Source organism: Galendromus occidentalis, unplaced genomic scaffold, assembly GCF_000255335.2.
Source record: "Galendromus occidentalis unplaced genomic scaffold, Mocc_1.1 scf7180000075579, whole genome shotgun sequence".
NCBI classification, from domain to species: domain Eukaryota; kingdom Metazoa; phylum Arthropoda; class Arachnida; order Mesostigmata; family Phytoseiidae; genus Galendromus; species Galendromus occidentalis.
In genome coordinates this window covers 83,055-100,365 of record NW_003803569.1, presented here as the reverse complement: position 1 = coordinate 100,365, position 17,311 = coordinate 83,055, and the positions used below count along the sequence as shown (strand labels likewise).

The following is a 17,311-nucleotide window of genomic DNA, read 5'->3' as shown; positions in this document are numbered from 1 at the left end:
GCGCGAAGGGCGGAAATTCGATCTCGGATGAAGTGTGTAATGAGGCTGGGTGAAACGTCACTCAAGCGGAGCAACGATTGAGATTTGTCTCGAATGGAAAACAGGCATCTAGATTGCATCGTACATCTACGTCGACGTGCCAGCGGAAAGAAACAGGGAATTCGGAAGTCCTCGGAACTGTGAGATCTGCTTTGATTCTTTCCAGAAATATGCGTGAGGAAGTTCGTTCTCCGAGGCATTCGTTTACCGGCACCCCGCTGTATTCTCGTTAATCTTACGCTCCCGAATCTTACGTTCCCACCCTGGAGTAGGAGAATCATTCAGGATATATGTGATATTCCTCTACGAATCGATTAGTGTAGAATGGGCTAAAACAAACAGAAAGTTTTGAGACGATACAGCACTCGCGCAGGTCGAGAAAATCGTAAGAGACTTCGACGTTGTTGAGAATCGTAGGTTGAGAATCCATGATATCAGCTTTTTCTCGTCTCACCGGGGAAAATACCACTGTCTGTTCCGGTTTTGTAGTTTTTATTCAAAGGCTGCAGGGCACGGCACTCCAACACGTTACTTAAGCTGGTCTCGTACGACTAAGAGGACACCGACGGCGCAGTCGGCAGCTTTCCTGGCTGATTTCTTCCTGTGAGGATGCTTCAACAAGCATTTGAAATATCTTTCCTCCCTCCCGGATCCATTCCGAGACGGGAAGGGAGTCTTAGAGTCCTGACGTCCAACCCCGTCGAGTGTCTCGCTTCAAAAGACATTTCCTGGAGAAGAAATTTCCTTGAATGTTCTGCGACCGCTGACCGAGGAGATGATCGGAATCGAAGCCCCCATCTGGCATTTCGAAGACGCTGCTTCGTAATCACCGATCGTGTGCGACGAGCGCTCAAACCATTGAGACGCCGCGGCGTTCGACAGTGTTGGGCTCCGGCGCTTTGACTGGCACAGATTGAGTGACCGACGATGGGCGGAGAGCCTTGGTGACCGCATCGCCGGTGTCGTAGTGTCAGCGCAATTCGATTTTTTCAACGATTACCGAGTGTGGCTCTTTCTTCGACGCGGCGTGGGACGAAGGGGCTTCACTCGATACTGAAGACTGATCGCTGGCAGCGGCAGTGGCAGATCCCAAAACTCTGCTCCTCGTTCTGGTCCGGCAGGTTGAGCAGCTGCCCATAAGTGGGGACATGTAGAAGACCTACAAACGAGGTTCATTTACGTGAGATCCCCGAGAAACGGTGAGTTGCGATTCTACAGTATCGTATGTGCTTAGATTACGAAGTTTCGCAGCTTCGCGGAAAGCTCACTCACTGTGATGATGGCGCAAATTGTCCCGATGAGAGCTCCGACCGCGACATCGGAGTAGTGGTGATAATGATCTCGCACTCGCGTCAGACCTACGACGAATGCGATCTGAACGAAGATCATCTGGACCGTGGGTCGAAGAATCGGAAGAAGATTCGAGGGCCATGACATCCGACTTTGTAGGTAGAACTGGGATAGATTGTACACATTGGAGAACGATCTGTAGAAAATTCCTGCGGCGATTCCCCTTTCCCGTACGAGGAGAATTGAACCCGAACGAGGGAGGATTCCCGACTGACTTACCAGAAGGAAAACCGCGATATAGAAAGTGGCAGCGGAATGTGCCGACGGGAAGGACTCTCTGGAACGTTCACGATTCTTCTTATCGAGTTAGGGCGGGGTATGACGGAGACTCGGACAGCGCAGCTCAGACAGAGCTCTGACTCACCTAGCCGTGATCTCATTTTTCAGGTTGGAGCACTTGACGTCATAGACGAACTGATTCAGTCTGCTGGGATCGCAAATTTCTTGCAGGTTCGTGGCTTTACAAGCTTCGAAAAAATGAGGTCGCAGACGTCCGACGGTCTTCTTGCCGAATTCTACGGTAATCATCGTCAGCGCGGAGCCATAAAGAAAGTTCCCAATGCTCAGATATAAACATTGGACCAGTTTGGGAACGCGCAATCCGAAGAGGGTGCACGCTCCCACCGGGAACCAATCCGTTTCATCGAGTCGCCACCTCAGGAACTCGATGATCAGAATCTGAGCAGGAAAATCGGGAATTATTATGAATCGAAGAAATCACATCCCGTAGGAGCTAGCGATCGAAAGCAAATCGTGTGGCGACTCACAACTAGCGGAGGGAAGAGGCAGATGTAAGCGATGATATGAGTTGTAGAAATAGTTTCGGGTTTGAAAGGGAAACTTATTGTGGGATCGCTGCACGGAACCCATGCTTTCGTTGGCTCTATCAGAACGCGGCAGGCGAAAAGGGCGAAACCCACTGTGGAAGAGATGACGACATCCGGTAAGTTCACTCAGGATCGGATGATCATAGAACCGATTAACATTAACATCCAGATAAATTACGCTCGTGAGTGCCTTACAAGCGACTACGAAGATGAGATGGAGAACGACAGTGTTCTCGACGCGCGGCAGCGCCATGAGCTGCGCTTGGCGTTACATTTCACGCATCAGTGCGGCCATGATTGTAGAATGGAATCGAATGAAGTGAAGGTTGCACCAATTAGTAATCAATTACTGGCGACTCCATCCGGCTGATCAGGAAACGACGAATCAAGTGGACCTGTGGGAAATATAGCTTTTCGGAACTTCTACCAGGGTTGCTAACACTCAAACAGATCGGGGAACTCCCTTCAGAGTCCTCAGAGATTCCGCACCCCGGTCGGCGCCGCTCGTGGGGATCCCACAAACCGGCACGTAGAGTCTGCGGAGCACCCTCGCCTCCACTCGCCAGTCGCAACACTGAGGAACAGGCCGCGGACGCGCTCCTATTTATTCTCAGATTCGAGCTTTCTCGAGCCTCGCAGCACAAAGTCGGTAAAGCAGGGAACGTGGGAATTTACCAGAAAGGAATCTGCAACTCCCGTCGATTCCGAGCGATTATCATGAGCGAAAACCTGCTATCGAGCGCCGAGATCAGAGACCAGTCCCAGATAAGAAGCGGCTCACCGAATGATGGGGAATTGCTCACGACTGGGGAGACAGAGGGAAAACGGATGCAGAAGAAATATCGTAGCTCACCTTCCGCAGAGATGGGACGATCGCGTCGATCAGTGCCATCGAAGAGCATCAGGAGGACACTTGAAAAACTCGCCACTTCAACTTGAGAGTCTCGACTGAATTCCCCGCTTACAGTGGGAGGGCTGTTAGCGTCGAGGTGGAGTTGGGGATATATTTAGACAGAGCTATTGCGAAACAAAGTCGGCTCAACTCACGCTTGAATCTAACAGCGAACTTGTACCCGAAGCTTCTCCATGCTTCTCCGTGCGCGCCACGAACTCTCAATCGCCAATAGACGAGACTAGGAGAGGAGGCCTTCGACGAGTTTTGCCACGCTCCGTAGCGATCCCCGCAGTGGATACGGCACATTTCAATAGAAGGAACGTCCGAATGAACTTTGTGGCAACCACACTCGATGGAACACTAGAAAACAACTAGAAGAGGGGAGGCCGCAAGTCGCCTCTTGGGATGCCATTACGAGTTAGTTAAATCGCTCTATCGAATTCTCCGACCGTCCTCTACGCTGGTGCCGCTCTAATCAGTCACTTGAGAGGTGCCAAATCGCCGGCTCGAACGCTTTCCGCAGAATCGAATCGAGGCCGGATTCCGCGCACCGTTTTCTTCAGGGGTTTCAGTTTCTCTGGAATGCCGTTCGTTCGTTGCAGTCTTACAATTTCAGGCATCCACTTCGATCCGCTCGGGGAGCGATCCCTGGTTTCCCGGCTCATCTGGAGCTCGACGCTTTCAAATGCTCCCAGAATCGCGTATTTGACGCTCTCAGTGAGAGAAATCCACTTGGGCTACCGGAAGGATGAAGAGGGGCTCTGGGCCTCACGAGCCGAATCGGCTCCGAGTGCGTTCGGTCACTAGATCCGAAGAACCCAGGTCCGCTTGCACCTGGAAGACGTGTTTTCAACTGAAAGTTGTCGCGGAATCGAGAATTTTCTCCCCGCTTCTGTATATGATCCTGTACGGGCTTACGGGATTCAGATCTAGGGAAGCCATCCGTGTCAGTTGTCACTTGACACGGACTCGTCGGCCGCGGCCTCCCCTGTAGAGACCGCCTTTGAGAATGCTCAGCTGCTACGGGACGAAAACGAATTCGTAAGATGCTATGATAGAATGGACTGAGTCCGGGTAGGTCGGTCGAATCCTCTATCGGCGCGGCTCCGCTCCATAAATCTGTCAAGAGCGTCGGCTCAGTACCAAAATTTGATTATGAGTAATTCTTGAAAGAGCTCATTCCACTGCGTCGACGGAGAGTCCTTAAGGAGCTAATGCTTCGTCGTTGCTACACAGCGTGCGCTAGTCAGAGTCCATTGTGAGCTGTGAGGCTACTCAAAAGGATTCCACCCGAGCCTGAGAGGGCATTCACTTCAGAATTCCAATGGATGCGTTCCTCAATTTGTGGTGAGTGGTCAGATGTGTGGATTGGAATGACTCGATTCCTGGTAGCCTTGCGGACATAGTTGGGAGAATTGGGGAGTATAGGTGGGGCACCTGCCTCAGTAGTTCCTGGATTTCCATGGGTGTACCTCAACGGTTCTTCATTGCTCGAACCTGGAGAATTCAGGAGCGGCTTGGCTCGGGGAGGATTTGTCATTAGAGCCAGTGAATCCTCCAGTGCCGCGAGGTTCGAGCAATGACGTCACGGCAATCCTTGTTATTTGTGATCGACCCGCGTTTGTTTCCTCTCTAGGAAGAAAAGTAGCGAACATGACTTCAAATATTCGTTGGCCACCTCGCTGCTGCAGAAGCTTTGCCGCGATGAGAGGAAGAATTTCGTCATCTCGCCACTCAGTCTGGGAACCTGCCTGGGAATGGTCCTTCTTGGGATGAAAGGGAAAACAAGAAAGGAACTCTTGGACTTCATGAAAGCATCCGATGAAAATTCGCTTCATTCTGCGTTCGAAACTCTCTTGTCTGACGATAAATCGCCATTTAAAATCGCGAACAAAGTTCTCGCCGACAAAAGTTGTGTCATCCGAGAAGAGTCAGAAGCGTCGCTAAAGGTCAGTTGCCCCTTGGGACTTCTCGACTGACGCTCTGTGCAGGGCTCGAACGGAGATTATAATCATCTCTCAGGAAGAACATGAGCGTGTCCCAGGTTGGAGCTCATGCAATCATTGCATGCTCTGTTCCAGACCAAATATAAAGCTGAAATCGATTCAGTGGATTTCACCAGGTCAGCGAAGGAAATAGAGGACCAGATCAACACGTGGGTGGCGAATAAAACCAATAAGAGGATACCGAAATTGATCTCAGAGAACAGCCTCAAGCCAGATCACATCTTGGTACTCCTGAATGCGATTTATTTCAAAGGTTCGCTCCGGATTCTTTCACCGAGGTCCTCCCATATAATAGTTTGCCCGATCATTCAATGTCGAGTATTCTTGACACCGATCGACCGAGAGGTAATCGGAGCTTCATCGGAAATCCTAAGTTAATAGTTCAGAGCTATTTGTGATTCACTCGCTCCTGACTTCGAACCATAGCAACCTGGCTCCACGAGTTCAGTCCGCTGAGGGAAAAAGAGAACTTCAAGCTACGCAGCGGTGACGTGATCAAGGCGAACTTCATGATGAAGAGTTCGAGTTCCTTCGGATATGGAGAGAGCGATTCACTCAGGCTCGCGAAGATTCCATACGAGGAGCAGAACGTCTACATGGTTGCTGCCATTCCCAAGGATGAGGAGAAACATATCGGTGCGTCGACTTTTCCAAACTCTATTCTGAAGATAACTTCGTCGCTATTCCGCTTTTACTGATTGCAACTGGGTAAATCTCTTGGCGAAAGAGGTGTTTCCGCGTGATATGGTCTTCATAGACTCTCCTCTCCGACGTCCCTCGATCCCGTCATATGTGAAAGCCGTTTCCAGACGACGTTATAGCCGGGATGTCCATATCCGAGTTGGCCTCGACCATCGAAAGCGTAGAACAGCAGCCGGGAACCATAGTGGCCCTGACAATGCCGAAGTTCAAGATAGCGTACGACTTCGAAGACCTTCCGAAGAACTTGAAGGGATTAGGTGTGAACAAAATGTTCATCCGTGGTGAGTGTGATCTGGGGAATCTTTTTTCCAAGGTGAGTTCAGAATTCTTTCGAGCTTCCTCAGATTGTTACAGACTCGAAAATGGGGGTCGTCTCTAAGTCGACCACCTAGGTATCGACATTGCTCGCTACTACGTTTTCCGTCTCTGGTCTCCCATCCAGGTGAAAGATGAGCCATTCGTCAGCGAAATCATTCACAAAGCGGTGATTGAAGTGAACGAGAAAACCACCGAAGCTACCGCTGCCACGCTCATCGGCTGCAGGGTAGGGTGCGCACCGAATCGAGGTCCGCCCCCGCGTCGGATCGCTCTCCGCTTAGACAGACCGTTTTGCTTTTGGATTCTGTCAGGAGACAACGTTGTGCCTTTCGTCGGCATCTGCGCAGACCCGACGAGCTAAGGATTGTACCGTTCGAGAGTCGACGACTCAATGTACCACTGTTTGCTTCGTTTGCTGTGGTATGCTCCAAATCCTCCTCGAGGTATTCAATATCGACGTGTCATAAATCGAGTATTTGAACCTGCCCATCAGGGAAATTTCTTGCATCATGCCTCCCTGCGCATAACGTGCTGTAGGCAGGACCAGTGCGATCGGCAGGCTTCGACGGGAGCGTCAGAATCCTCGATGGGAGAAATTGAGATCTCTAGGGAACTTCGTCTCATATGGCGCTCCACGATTATCTAGCTGCAGGGTCAGAATCGTAGCCCACAGCCCCCTCGAAAGAGCCATAATTGGAGTTTCTATGACGGCTAATCCCTCCCGTTGGCGAATGCGGGAGACGCAATGGAAGTTTTCGCCTGCTCCCTTACCCGCCATCGAGGGAAGAGCTGTCCCTCTTCCCATGGTCTATCGAGTCGTTCCCTGGCTCTCCGAGGAATTAGACGCCGGGGAACAGAAACCTAGGATCCTGCAGATGGAGAGGCGAGCCAGTTGTCGAAACCCATGTCGACAATCCCAGAGTCCCCAATCCGTCTGAAAATCTATCGAAGACGCCAGGGGGAAAATCTATCTCTGCCAGGCTCCCTCCGCCCTCTGGGGAGACGACGCTGACGTGACGGCGGCCGCAGCTGTTCGTCTACCCGGAGGTGTTCCGGCTCAGTCATTTACGCTCCGGAGCCACTGGCTGTCCGTTTTCTCTGAAGTAGGTACTTCACCACGGAGGCTGCGGGGGCAAGCCAGAGGTGAAAATAAAGCGATGGGTATATTTCACAGTCGATCTACCTCTGCTCGGAGGCTAGAGGGTCAAGTCTTGTCTTGACCGAGCATCGTTTCGCAATCCACGTGCCGCCAGTCCCTCTTGATCATCGCGCTCGGTAACTTTTGGCATCCCGCGGAGGCCGCTCCGAAGCGAAACTTGTTTTAATATATTCCTCAAGGGCTTTATAATATCCATCCCGCTCGTATGTACGGTTCTCGCAAGAGCCGTCGCCGCAACGCCAAACGAATGGCGTCAATATCTGCTTATGACCAATGACCGCATGACCCTCAAGACTTGTGATTCGTATTTCGTATATCGATCGTAGGCTTGTGAAACATCAGAAGTCGACGACGTGATGATTTGAGAGATCTCGGGGCAATACCGAGCACTGAATGATGGCTGAAGACGGGAAAAATAGAGAGCTTTCGGTCGCTAATCTGTCTCTGACTAGATTTTTCCGGCGAAACGCAGCCCCTTTCTAGAGATGAGATCCAGAACCTGAAGAGCCCAACTCCGACGACTGCCGCAAACCCCGAATAAACCATCAGACAATCCCTTCCACTCGACTCGGACGAGCATGGAGTGTGGTTCGAAGTATTTCCTGAGCTCATCGCTGCTCCAGAGGATTTGCCGCCGCGAGAAGGGCAATTTTGTGGTCTCTCCGTCGAGTTTGACTGCTTGCTTCGCAATGGTCACGATCGGCTTGGACGGGGAGGCGAGGACCGAAATCTTGGAGTGCCTGAAGGCTCCTGATGAGAAGGCTCTCCACTCCGTGCTACCGACTCTCATCGGCAGCCGCAGATCACCACTGAAGATAGCAAACTTGATCTTGGCTGATTCGAAGTGCGACTTCCGCCAGGATACTGGGAAGCTCTTGAAGGTAGGCTGATCAGTGATCAGGAAGGATATCGTGGGAACGTCTAGTGGTGGTGAAGCAAGACCTCGGGAGACCCATACAATATGAGATCATATTCAATTCCAGTCGAGATTCAGAGCTGACGTCGGCTCGGTGGACTTCTCGAAGGATGCAAAAGCTATCGAGAAGTGCGTGAATATGAGGGTGGCGAAGAAAACCAACAAGAAAATTGAGGAAGTCCTAGCTGAGAATAGTTTGGGACAAGACAATATTTTGGTGTTTCTCAACGCGATATATTTCAAAGGTAAAGCTGTCTCTCTGTCAGGAACTGACGCTCTCCGAGAGAGAGGGAATGATACAGCTCAAGAGGAGATTGAGGGTTGCTTGAAGACGATCGTCGTCTCGATAATTCTAGGAATTTGGCTGCGGAAGTTCGACACAGACGGACAAAGGAACTATTTCGAGCTCCGCAGCGGGGAGAGGGTGGAGGTTGATTTCATGAGCTTGAAATCCAGAACCTTCAGCTACAGAGAAACAAGCAAGCTCCGTCTCATTAGAATCCCGTATAAAGAAAAGGGATTTTCCATGATTGCGGCGATCCCGAAAGACGAAAGAAAGCATATCGGTACCTGCAGCTGCTCGTCGATTATAATTACCTTCATCCTTCTTGAGCCTTATCTTCAGGCTCCTTTTCTGCCCGTAGAGATCACGATTCCGTGCTCCAGAGACTGAATTTGGTGATTGAGGCGTAAACAGAGATTAAATTCTCAATTACATAACCACAATTTGTCAGACGAAGTGATCGCTGATATTTCGATGTTTGAATTGGCCTCAACGATTGAGAGCGTGGGAAAGCCTTCGGGAATCACCGTTCTGCTCACGATGCCCCAGTTCAGAATCGAGTACAACTTCGACAGCATCCCGGAGTACTTGAAGGACCTCGGCGTCAAAAAAATGTTTGTCCCCGGCGAGTGTAATCTGGGGAACCTTTTTTCCAAGGTGAGTTCGTGTTCGTAGTCCCCTCACTGCGACTTTGAAGACGACCGGACCTCCCGATCTGCGCTTGATATCGCGTCGCTTGCAGGTTGAAAGCCAGCCCTGTGTCAGCGACATCATTCACAAAGCAGTCATAGAAGTAAGCGAGACACGGAGCGAAGCTAGTCTCTTCAATTTCGGATTCAAATGCCCCCGAGCTCGGAGTCGGCCTGTGCTCGTCCTGCGTTTAAGCAAACCGTTCTGCTTCTGGATCCTGTCGGGGAAGGATATGGTGACCTTTGCCGGTATATGCGCAGATCCGAGATCTTGAGCGTTCGACTGCGGGAGTCGTGACGGATCCTTATGAGACGACGATGAATCGCCTGCTGTCCTTTATGCTGAGAGGATCGAACCTGTGATGTATTATTGTTGCTCTTAGTTGGAATTTCGATAAATATTTGAGAGAGGTCTCGGGCAGCTTCGGCGTTAATTTCCACCGGATTCGTTCACGGAACGGTCGCTTAACGAGAGAAAAGCTTCACGAAGCCGAGGGGGTAATGAATTTCGAGTAGCTCAGCCCAAACCCGAGGTCGCGATTGTTTGCCTGACCGACTCTCGTAAGCTCGTGGGTACCATGTTCTCAGAAGAAGAATCAGAGGCCATTCTCCTACGATGAGCAAGCTCTGAGCGTGGGGACACGTAGGGTCGTATGAACGACTTGAACGTCGATCGTCCTCTCCGATTAAATTCCAACATTTATTGGCCTTCACGCCTTGGGGTTGACCAATCGATGAGTCATTTTCGAGGACTCATTTTTTTCGCGGCCCCCGCGAAATTTGCGGAAAGTGCGATTCCTGACGCTTTTCAGCGATTCCCTCTGAATTCGTCATTTGTACTCTCGATATGAATCGAACTTCCTTCGGACAACCCGGAGTCGGATCAAGACTTTCCACGAAGGTGGAGCTTATACATTTTCGGAAGCAGATTTCGCAATTTTCTGCGATCTCGAAAGAAATTGGGGACTCCCGCGAATTCCGACTCTCCTTCCCGCAACTCGCCACGATTTCAGCGATACTTTGCCGCAAAAAAAATCCATCCCATTTCATATGGCATCGAGAATCAGGACATGATTCCGACTATGAATCATCAATTATTATCGAACATTCCAAACTTTTTTCTAGAAGCCGCTGCAACCGGTCCTCTCAGAATTAACGAAACTCCGCTGTCAGTAGAATAACGCAGGCACGCATGCGAGAGCAGGGGAGCCTATGGCTGCGGGGCAATGAGACCTCCGAGATAAGAGAACGAATTTTCCCGAGGCGATACCGACCGCGGATTTCCCTCGACTCCTGAACCAATGAGAATTCAGATCTAGAAGAATAAGTGTCATCCTTTATGAAAAGGTCGACCGGAGCTCGTCTCACATTCTGCTTAAAAAACTATTCATGTATCAGCTGTCGGCGACGTTCGCCGGAGCGTTTTCCTTGTTGACGTCAGAAACGAATTTGTCGATATCAAGGGTCAGAGTTCTCGTGTCGTTGTATGGCTTGTAGATGCCGGTTAGCTTCCTAGCGAGAGAGAACATTTCGTCCCGAAGCGAGATGATGATGAATTGAGTGTTTTTCGTGCGTTCCTGCAAATATTCGGGTTAGTTCAACTTTGACGTGCTTGCTCATTCGGTGTCGAATCGAATACTGATTTGCCGAGCTTACATTAATGTAGTTCGCTATGATCGACACGTTCTTGTGATCCAGGGCAGCGTCGATTTCGTCCATCACATAGAACGGTGCAGGTTTGTAGTAATGAAGAGCAAAGACCAAACTTAACGACGAAAGAGTTTTCTCTCCACCTGAGAGATTCGAAATGTTTTTCCATGTCTTGCGGGGTGGTCTCACACTGCAAGGGATTCGGTCCAATTGAAGATGCGAAAAAAACACTAGCAAAGCAATCGGAGCTATACGGCGATTTCCTCTTTCCGACGAGGGAAAGTCCCGAGGGATCCCGCGGTCGTCTCTCACCTGTAGGCGATTCCTTCGGAAAAGGGATCCAGAGAGTCTACCAATTCTAGATCTGCGTCTCCTCCGAGCGTCAAAGTTCTGTACATTTCTTTGACTTTCTGAGTGATTATCTTGAAGCCAGTCATGAATTCTTGCAGTCGGGCTTTCTTCAAAGCCTGAAGATAGCCCTTATGGGTATCCAGAGTTTTCTGCTTCCCGAGATAAACTTCGGACAGTTTCCGATAGTGACCCATCTAGCGAGAATCGAGTCAAGGTCAGTATCGAGTGAACCAGCACGAAAAAATCACCTATCCTGATCTCGTGAGTTCGGATCTTCTGATAGAGTGAGGGAGCTAACCTTCTTCTTGTATTCCTGGATGCAGTTCAAGTTAGGACGTAGCGCTTTCTTCCTTTCCTCCAAATCGGCTTTCTCTTGCGAAATTTCGTTGAAGTCCAGAGACTTGACGGATTCCGAGTCGAGTTCAGGTACTTTGAGGGCAGCTTCGTTTTGAACCAACTCAGCGCTCTCATCGTCCCCATCGTCAACGACCTCCAGGCGCAAGCTGAGACGGTGGTTCGTCAGTGAGGACAAGGAGACTGATCGAGGAGTCATAGGCAATGGAACAAGTCAATCTGAATAGTCATACCCGTTCATTTTCTGCTGGAGATGCTCAACGGCTCTCAAACACTGTTCCAGCTCTTTCGATAAATCCTTTACGATATTCTGTTGTTCAATCTGACGGATCTTCAACTTATTTTCCTGTTTATTGAACTCGTGGAGACTTCGCGCCGACTCAGCAACTTGATTCGATAGCGCTTGCTTGCTTTCCTACGATGAAAGACGAAGCCGTTAGAGAAAATTCGGAGTTCCTCGAAACGATATTCTGGATTCATATCGTGAAATCGGGTCGACATCGGGGAAGGGATAATCGCATCAACGACTAACTCACAGTTATCGCCTCTATCTGGTCTCGGAGCTCGCTTCCCTGAGCCGTCAATTCATTGTATAATTCGAGGTTCTGTTTACGGCGCTCTCGGACACTGACAAGTTCAGCTTCGATGCTTTCGAATTTCTGTTGTGCCTGGTCGATCTTCCGCTTGGAATTGTTCATGCCGACTTGGCATTCGGTCTTCTTCGAACTGGCTTTGCGGAGTTTCGCCTGCGCGTCCTCAAGCTTCGCTTTCACGTCGCCGATGCTCTCCTCCCTGGATTGTCCATCCGATTAGGCTTTCCCATTTAATTTAAATTGGGAACTTACGTCTATTGCATAACTTCCACAGGGTACACATTGAACCGATTTAAGACTGTCCTTATTTTCTATTAAAGTCGACGGCGAGAAGAATGAGGATTCTCGTCCGAATGATATCTTACTTGATCTTGTTGATCTTCTCATCGAGTTTCTCGATCGCTTGGCGATCTTCTTCCGTTGACTCAACCGCAGCTTCGTAGGCCTCCTTGGTCTCGTCAACTTTCTCCTGTTGCTTCGCCAGCTTGGCCTTATCGACCGTCTTCTCCTTGACCGACGCTTGCTGGAACGGAAGTCGCGAATGTTAGGACTCGATGAAGATGTTAAGATGTTAAGACTCGACCAATGGCGGCTGCTGACGACCACCACGTCTTATGATCTGACCTGTATTTTGATTCCCATCTTGAGGGAACTGATGCTCTGAGTGAGATTTTCAATCTCGAAAGAAACTTTCTGCTGCTGTTGTTGGACTTGTTCGAAGTCCTTCTTCTTCTGGTAGCTCGATTTCTCAAGATCGTTCTTCTTGTTGCCCAGCTCGGTGACTTTCTGCTCTACATCGCGTACAGCGGCGGCTAGGGCATCCACTTCCTCTTGATCGATCGTGGTGTCTAGTTTAGCCTGCTCGTTTTAAGGAATTCGAGTGAAACTCATGAATCACACGAGGGAGTGCAGCAGGGCATCCGATATGAGGGCAATCGTATTCCAGTCTATACTGACCTTGGTACCCATCTTTCCAGAAACGACTCGATTGCCTCCTCCAGTCAAGGTACCGCTAGGATCGATGATTTCCCCCCTCAGAGTCACCACTCGGAATCTCTGTTGGCCATGCAATCCTACCCGGGTCGCTTGGTCGATCTCATCGGCCACGAGTGTGTCTCTTAGTGCGTAGTAGAACACACCAAGATACTGCGGGTCGGAAACTTGGACCAAGTCAATGAGACGAGGCACATTTTCGGGAGTTTTGATCCGTTGTTGAGCTTGTCCAATGAGGCTGAAACAGAACCATGGTAAAAAAACATTGATTCATCACTATCGATATGATATATGATGATCGATGATCGATGATCGATGATCGATGATCGATGATCGATGATCGATGATCGATGATCGATGATCGATGATCGATGATCGATGATCAATGATTATGATGATTAACAGCCCGGTGTTTTGAGCATTTATCACTCTTTCATTGATCATTGATAATAATTGATGAATATTTTTCTCCAATTTGTCTTCCGATTCTTCTCATGCTCTTTCCAACGGGAAAAAAATAAAAAGCATTGGGAAAAGAAAACTGATCCCTGATTGATAATTGATGGAGAAATCATGAATGCTCAGATACACGAGCTCTGATTATTAATAATGAATCGCAGATCATCGAGGACCGAAGAAGAGAGACCGAAAAAGAAAAATCCAGATCCTAAGACTGATCCGGGATCCTCTAATGGAAGTTGTTTAGATTGGAGTTAGAGAGAGCATTGATTGCCCAATCTAGGAGGTTATAATATTCCAGAGACAGTGGGAGGGACATATGGATTGTATCCCAGATGTGATTAAACTCACTGTTGCATCTTCTCCAAAGCTAGGAAGTTCGCTTTTCCGAGTTGGTTCCTCTGGAGAAACTTGATGCAAGCTTTACCGGTCTGAGTTGTATCCACCACTATTGAGTCCAGCAATCCGCAGGACATCGATATCGCAACATCGTACCTGGCATGGTTTGGAGAAGGCGAAACTAGAAGATCTTCCCTCTTTAGAAAATCAGTGGTCTCATGCATTCGCAATGAAGATTTCCGCACTTTTTATCGATTCCGCCGAGATCTCCGAGCCGACCGACAACACCTTTCAGGGATCTCTGCTTTTCCGACATGAGCGCGTCGAGGAGCCGATTATTACTCCGTGTTGCAGCGTTGGATACTTTCATCTCTTCCAATTTCATGAGGTCATGATTCAGCTTGCTGTGGTAGCGCTCATATTCTTTGTCGACATTAGCGAGATCGCTTCGAACTTTCTCCAACTCCTGGAGACAGGTGCAAATTGGAATCGGAGCTTGAGCAATGACTTCGCGAATAGATTTTGGTATGGCCGCTCAATTAATAGCGAGCTCACCTGCTTGTACTTGGGAAGGGCTTCGTTCAGCTTAGCTGCTGCTTGTTCTTTCTCGACCAAGTCCTTTTCGGCTTCACTTAATTGCTTAGTGCTGGCCTCGAGCTTTTCTTTCTCGTTCCTTTCTGAAGACGTCATAACGTCGAGTTCCACCTGAGCCATTGTGAATGCCGATTTCGCTGTATTCACCGATCGTTGCAGTTCCAAGAGCTTCTTCTCAAGGGACTCTTTTTGAGTCTGGATTGGAAGAGAGTGTGTGAGACATATCGATGGGATCTGTCGAGGAGATCTTCGCAAGGTGCGCTTAATGAGCGTGTGTTAGAATCCCGCGACACTTACTTGGATGGGGGAAACTTTCTTGTTCAAGTCCTCCATTCTCGAATGCAGGTCTGTTTTCAGGGCCGCAACCTTTTCAGTCAGTTCTTCCTCATCCTTCTCGGCTTTCGCTCTCTCCTCAGGTAGTTTCTCCGTTTCGGATTTGAGTTTCTAGTACGGAATGGGGGAAATTGAGGCGAGTGTCCTTCTCAGAAGGTAAAGCCATTCTATCTCGGTCACAGCGAGGAGAGGGAACTCACCTCGATCTTCTTCGTCTGAGCCTCCCGATCCTTTTCAAGTTTCGCTATGGCCGTTTTACCGTGCTTCACGTCTTCTCTGCACTTGACGTCTTGTTTCTCGAGCTCTCTGTACTGAGCTTGGAGATCCTCGTATTTCTTGACGGCGTCGGCTTCTTCGCGGCAGAGAGCCTTATGCTTCACGGTGAGCTCTTCATTCTCTTTGACAAAATCATCCATCTTCTTCATTAATTTTTCCAACGCTTCATTCTCCTCGTTGTATCTTGCTTCGATGCCGGCTTTCTTTTCCGATTCGTTGAGTGCCTTGATGGCGTAGAGTTTGTGGTCGCAGCGTACCAAATCATTGCAGAGGTTGATGAACTCCAGAGCTTCGTCCCTGAGTTTCTTCGTACCTTGCATGTCCTGTTCTGCCATCTGTACTCTGTCCAGCGCTCGGTTGCGCTCCTCTTGCAGCTCGTCAACATTCTTCACGAATTTCTCAATAGGCTCCTTGTATCGGTTTGTTCCGATTATATCTTCAAGATACTCTAGCATGCCTTCGTCATTTTCGTTCTCACCCTTAGGCTTCATCATGGATATTTGTTCTACTTCACCTTGGAGGATCAGGAAACGGTCGTGGTCGATGTCAATACCCTTCTCTCGAAGAGTCCGGGTAACCACTTTCTGTGAGACCTGCATGCCATTGATGGTGTAATACGATGAGCTGTCTCGATGAGCTACACGACCTATGACCAGATGGGAATCTGAAAAAATGGTTCGAAATCTCAGTTCAGATCATGGTTGGAAACTCATTCAGCCGAGGCGATCGAAACAGGATTGAGCCGCGTTCCCATCCAGGATTCGACCTGATTAGAAATGTCGTGACGATGAGCAAAACTCACTCGGTACTACTTCAAATCCTGCATCTCCCCGGTCGATAATCGTCTCGAAATGCACATCTACGCTACAGCGAGGAATAGTTTTGTGCACATCGCAATTATGAATGAGATTCGAAACTTTCTGGGCTCGTACTTTCTTCGAACGATATCTGAAACACGAATCGTGAGAAATTAAGACGTTCTGCGATCTTCTGGATACAAATTACTGTGACTCCTGTATCCCATCGTCAAGAATGCGTATTGACTATCATTTTAGGATCCGGCCTATGTGGCACAAAACCGAGGAACCCACCCGAAGACGAAAAGCATCGAGTCGATGACGTTGCTCTTCCCGCTTCCGTTCGGGCCAACGATCGCCGAGTAGTTCTTATGCAATGGACCTATGGTGACGTTCTTTCCGTAGCTCTTGAAGAAGCTATTCTCGATCTTCGAAATGATCAGCCGAGGTCCCTTCGCGTCGAACGTGCACGCGGGTGGAGGGGGCGGCGGAAGGTAGATGTCGCCGATTTCTGCGAGTGATTTCAGTCAATTAGTCGTTCGGAGCAGTCCAGGTATCTCCGACCTCTACGGGAGAAAAACCGATTAAACTCACTGATTCCACCGTCCTCATCTCGCTCACAGTCTGCGAATACGGCTTCAACGGTTTTCTGCGATGTCTGTCTCGCACCCTCCAAACTTTGCAGTTGGCGCGATTGCTCAGCTGCACTCTGACTCCGGGGCTGGGTTTCCGGTGGTGTCGGAGACTGTACTGGGTGGTTGCCGGTGGTCGAAGTTTCCGTTGGAGAGGGCTTTTCTGCGAAAACCTCGGGCTCGGGCGCACCCTGGGTGGCATCCGCTCTTTCAGGCTCCTGCGATTCCGACGGTCCCTCGCCCGTTTCGTTCAGTTCCAGAACCAGCGGATCGTCGGTGCTGTTGTCTGCTTGGGATCCTTCCGGAGGCTTCAGTGAGTTCCCCGCGAGAGGAAGCCTCGACCGCGTGCTCTGATCGTGGAGAGCGTTTGCGATTGAAGTTAAATGAATGAAAAGATTCCACAGCCACCATCTAACACCGTCGGTGAACTCTGAGACTTGGTCTGAAAGACTTACCCTACGCGCTCGTTTCGATACGTCCGCTTCTTCCGCATCACCGGCACTGCTCATGGACTGGAAGGATCGAATCTGAATTATTCGACGTCAACCCAACGTCTCTTGTGGACACGAATATCCGACGACAGCTTGAGACATGACAAGTTCCGCCGGAGATCTACCTCTTCGGTTCTGCGGGAGTTCGAGGTCCTTTTCTTGTTCGGAGGACATTCTGAGTTATCGGCCATGAGTCTGAAAAAAATTCGAGAGTTCTTCATCCTCGCCGATTTTCTCCAGATCGAGCCCCGAAAGTTGTCGTTCT

At 49.5% G+C, this 17,311-nt stretch overlaps 4 protein-coding genes across 4 annotated transcripts; 2 read left to right on the top strand and 2 right to left on the bottom strand.

The window, feature by feature from the left end:
• Positions 1–520: 520 nt before the first annotated feature.
• On the bottom strand, positions 521–3,319 carry LOC100908337 (phospholipid phosphatase 2). Its single transcript, XM_003737573.2, has 9 exons — positions 3,264–3,319; positions 3,070–3,176; positions 2,412–2,611; positions 2,157–2,308; positions 1,754–2,067; positions 1,609–1,666; positions 1,312–1,494; positions 1,040–1,198; positions 521–767 (listed from the first exon to the last, which is right to left on the bottom strand). The coding sequence occupies exons 3-9, from the start codon at positions 2,467–2,469 to the stop codon at positions 654–656; spliced, it is 1,038 nt and encodes a 345-aa protein (XP_003737621.1). The 5' UTR covers positions 2,470–2,611; positions 3,070–3,176; positions 3,264–3,319; the 3' UTR covers positions 521–653.
• Positions 3,320–4,343: 1,024 nt separating this feature from the next.
• LOC100905410 (serpin B9) lies at positions 4,344–6,612 on the top strand. Its single transcript, XM_003737556.2, has 6 exons — positions 4,344–4,458; positions 4,748–5,060; positions 5,193–5,370; positions 5,544–5,753; positions 5,927–6,132; positions 6,262–6,612. Exons 1-6 carry the CDS (start codon positions 4,436–4,438, stop codon positions 6,496–6,498), a joined length of 1,167 nt encoding a protein of 388 aa, XP_003737604.1. The 5' UTR covers positions 4,344–4,435; the 3' UTR covers positions 6,499–6,612.
• A 1,373-nt stretch (positions 6,613–7,985) lies between these two features.
• On the top strand, positions 7,986–9,459 carry LOC100908195 (serine protease inhibitor-like). The gene is made up of 5 exons (XM_018639434.1): positions 7,986–8,177; positions 8,280–8,457; positions 8,569–8,778; positions 8,947–9,152; positions 9,238–9,459. Exons 1-5 carry the CDS (start codon positions 7,986–7,988, stop codon positions 9,457–9,459), a joined length of 1,008 nt encoding a protein of 335 aa, XP_018494950.1.
• Positions 9,460–10,578: 1,119 nt separating this feature from the next.
• glu (structural maintenance of chromosomes 4-like protein gluon) lies at positions 10,579–17,237 on the bottom strand. Its single transcript, XM_003737571.1, has 19 exons — positions 17,172–17,237; positions 17,011–17,067; positions 16,518–16,905; positions 16,218–16,434; positions 15,929–16,074; positions 15,051–15,790; positions 14,815–14,961; positions 14,479–14,712; positions 14,169–14,389; positions 13,936–14,079; positions 13,090–13,363; positions 12,757–12,990; positions 12,498–12,655; positions 12,076–12,331; positions 11,773–11,954; positions 11,484–11,688; positions 11,147–11,379; positions 10,841–11,024; positions 10,579–10,761 (listed from the first exon to the last, which is right to left on the bottom strand). Exons 1-19 carry the CDS (start codon positions 17,235–17,237, stop codon positions 10,579–10,581), a joined length of 4,269 nt encoding a protein of 1,422 aa, XP_003737619.1.
• Between the last annotated feature and the right edge of the window lie 74 nt (positions 17,238–17,311).

What these genes read in the sequence shown, in the direction of transcription:
- LOC100908337 (XM_003737573.2), bottom strand. Translation starts at nt 2,469, where the DNA reads ATGGCGCTGCCGCGCGTCGAGAACACTGTCGTTCTCCATCTCATCTTC. An exon ending in AAAAATGAGATCACGGCTAG is followed by an intron (nt 1,667 to 1,753) that starts GTGAGTCAGAGC and finishes TGAACGTTCCAG; the next exon opens with AGAGTCCTTCCCGTCGGCAC. An exon ending in CAATTTGCGCCATCATCACA is followed by an intron (nt 1,199 to 1,311) that starts GTGAGTGAGCTT and finishes CCTCGTTTGTAG; the next exon opens with GTCTTCTACATGTCCCCACT.
- LOC100905410 (XM_003737556.2), top strand. Translation starts at nt 4,436, where the DNA reads ATGGATGCGTTCCTCAATTTGTG. An exon ending in GATGCGTTCCTCAATTTGTG is followed by an intron (nt 4,459 to 4,747) that starts GTGAGTGGTCAG and finishes TTTCCTCTCTAG; the next exon opens with GAAGAAAAGTAGCGAACATG. An exon ending in GAATGCGATTTATTTCAAAG is followed by an intron (nt 5,371 to 5,543) that starts GTTCGCTCCGGA and finishes TTCGAACCATAG; the next exon opens with CAACCTGGCTCCACGAGTTC.
- LOC100908195 (XM_018639434.1), top strand. Translation starts at nt 7,986, where the DNA reads ATGGTCACGATCGGCTTGGACGGGGAGGCGAGGACCGAAATCTTGGAG. An exon ending in AGACGAAAGAAAGCATATCG is followed by an intron (nt 8,779 to 8,946) that starts GTACCTGCAGCT and finishes ACAATTTGTCAG; the next exon opens with ACGAAGTGATCGCTGATATT. An exon ending in TGGGGAACCTTTTTTCCAAG is followed by an intron (nt 9,153 to 9,237) that starts GTGAGTTCGTGT and finishes CGTCGCTTGCAG; the next exon opens with GTTGAAAGCCAGCCCTGTGT.
- glu (XM_003737571.1), bottom strand. Translation starts at nt 17,237, where the DNA reads ATGGCCGATAACTCAGAATGTCCTCCGAACAAGAAAAGGACCTCGAAC. An exon ending in AGATGGGAATCAAAATACAG is followed by an intron (nt 12,656 to 12,756) that starts GTCAGATCATAA and finishes CTTCCGTTCCAG; the next exon opens with CAAGCGTCGGTCAAGGAGAA. An exon ending in CTCCAGCAGAAAATGAACGG is followed by an intron (nt 11,689 to 11,772) that starts GTATGACTATTC and finishes CCACCGTCTCAG; the next exon opens with CTTGCGCCTGGAGGTCGTTG.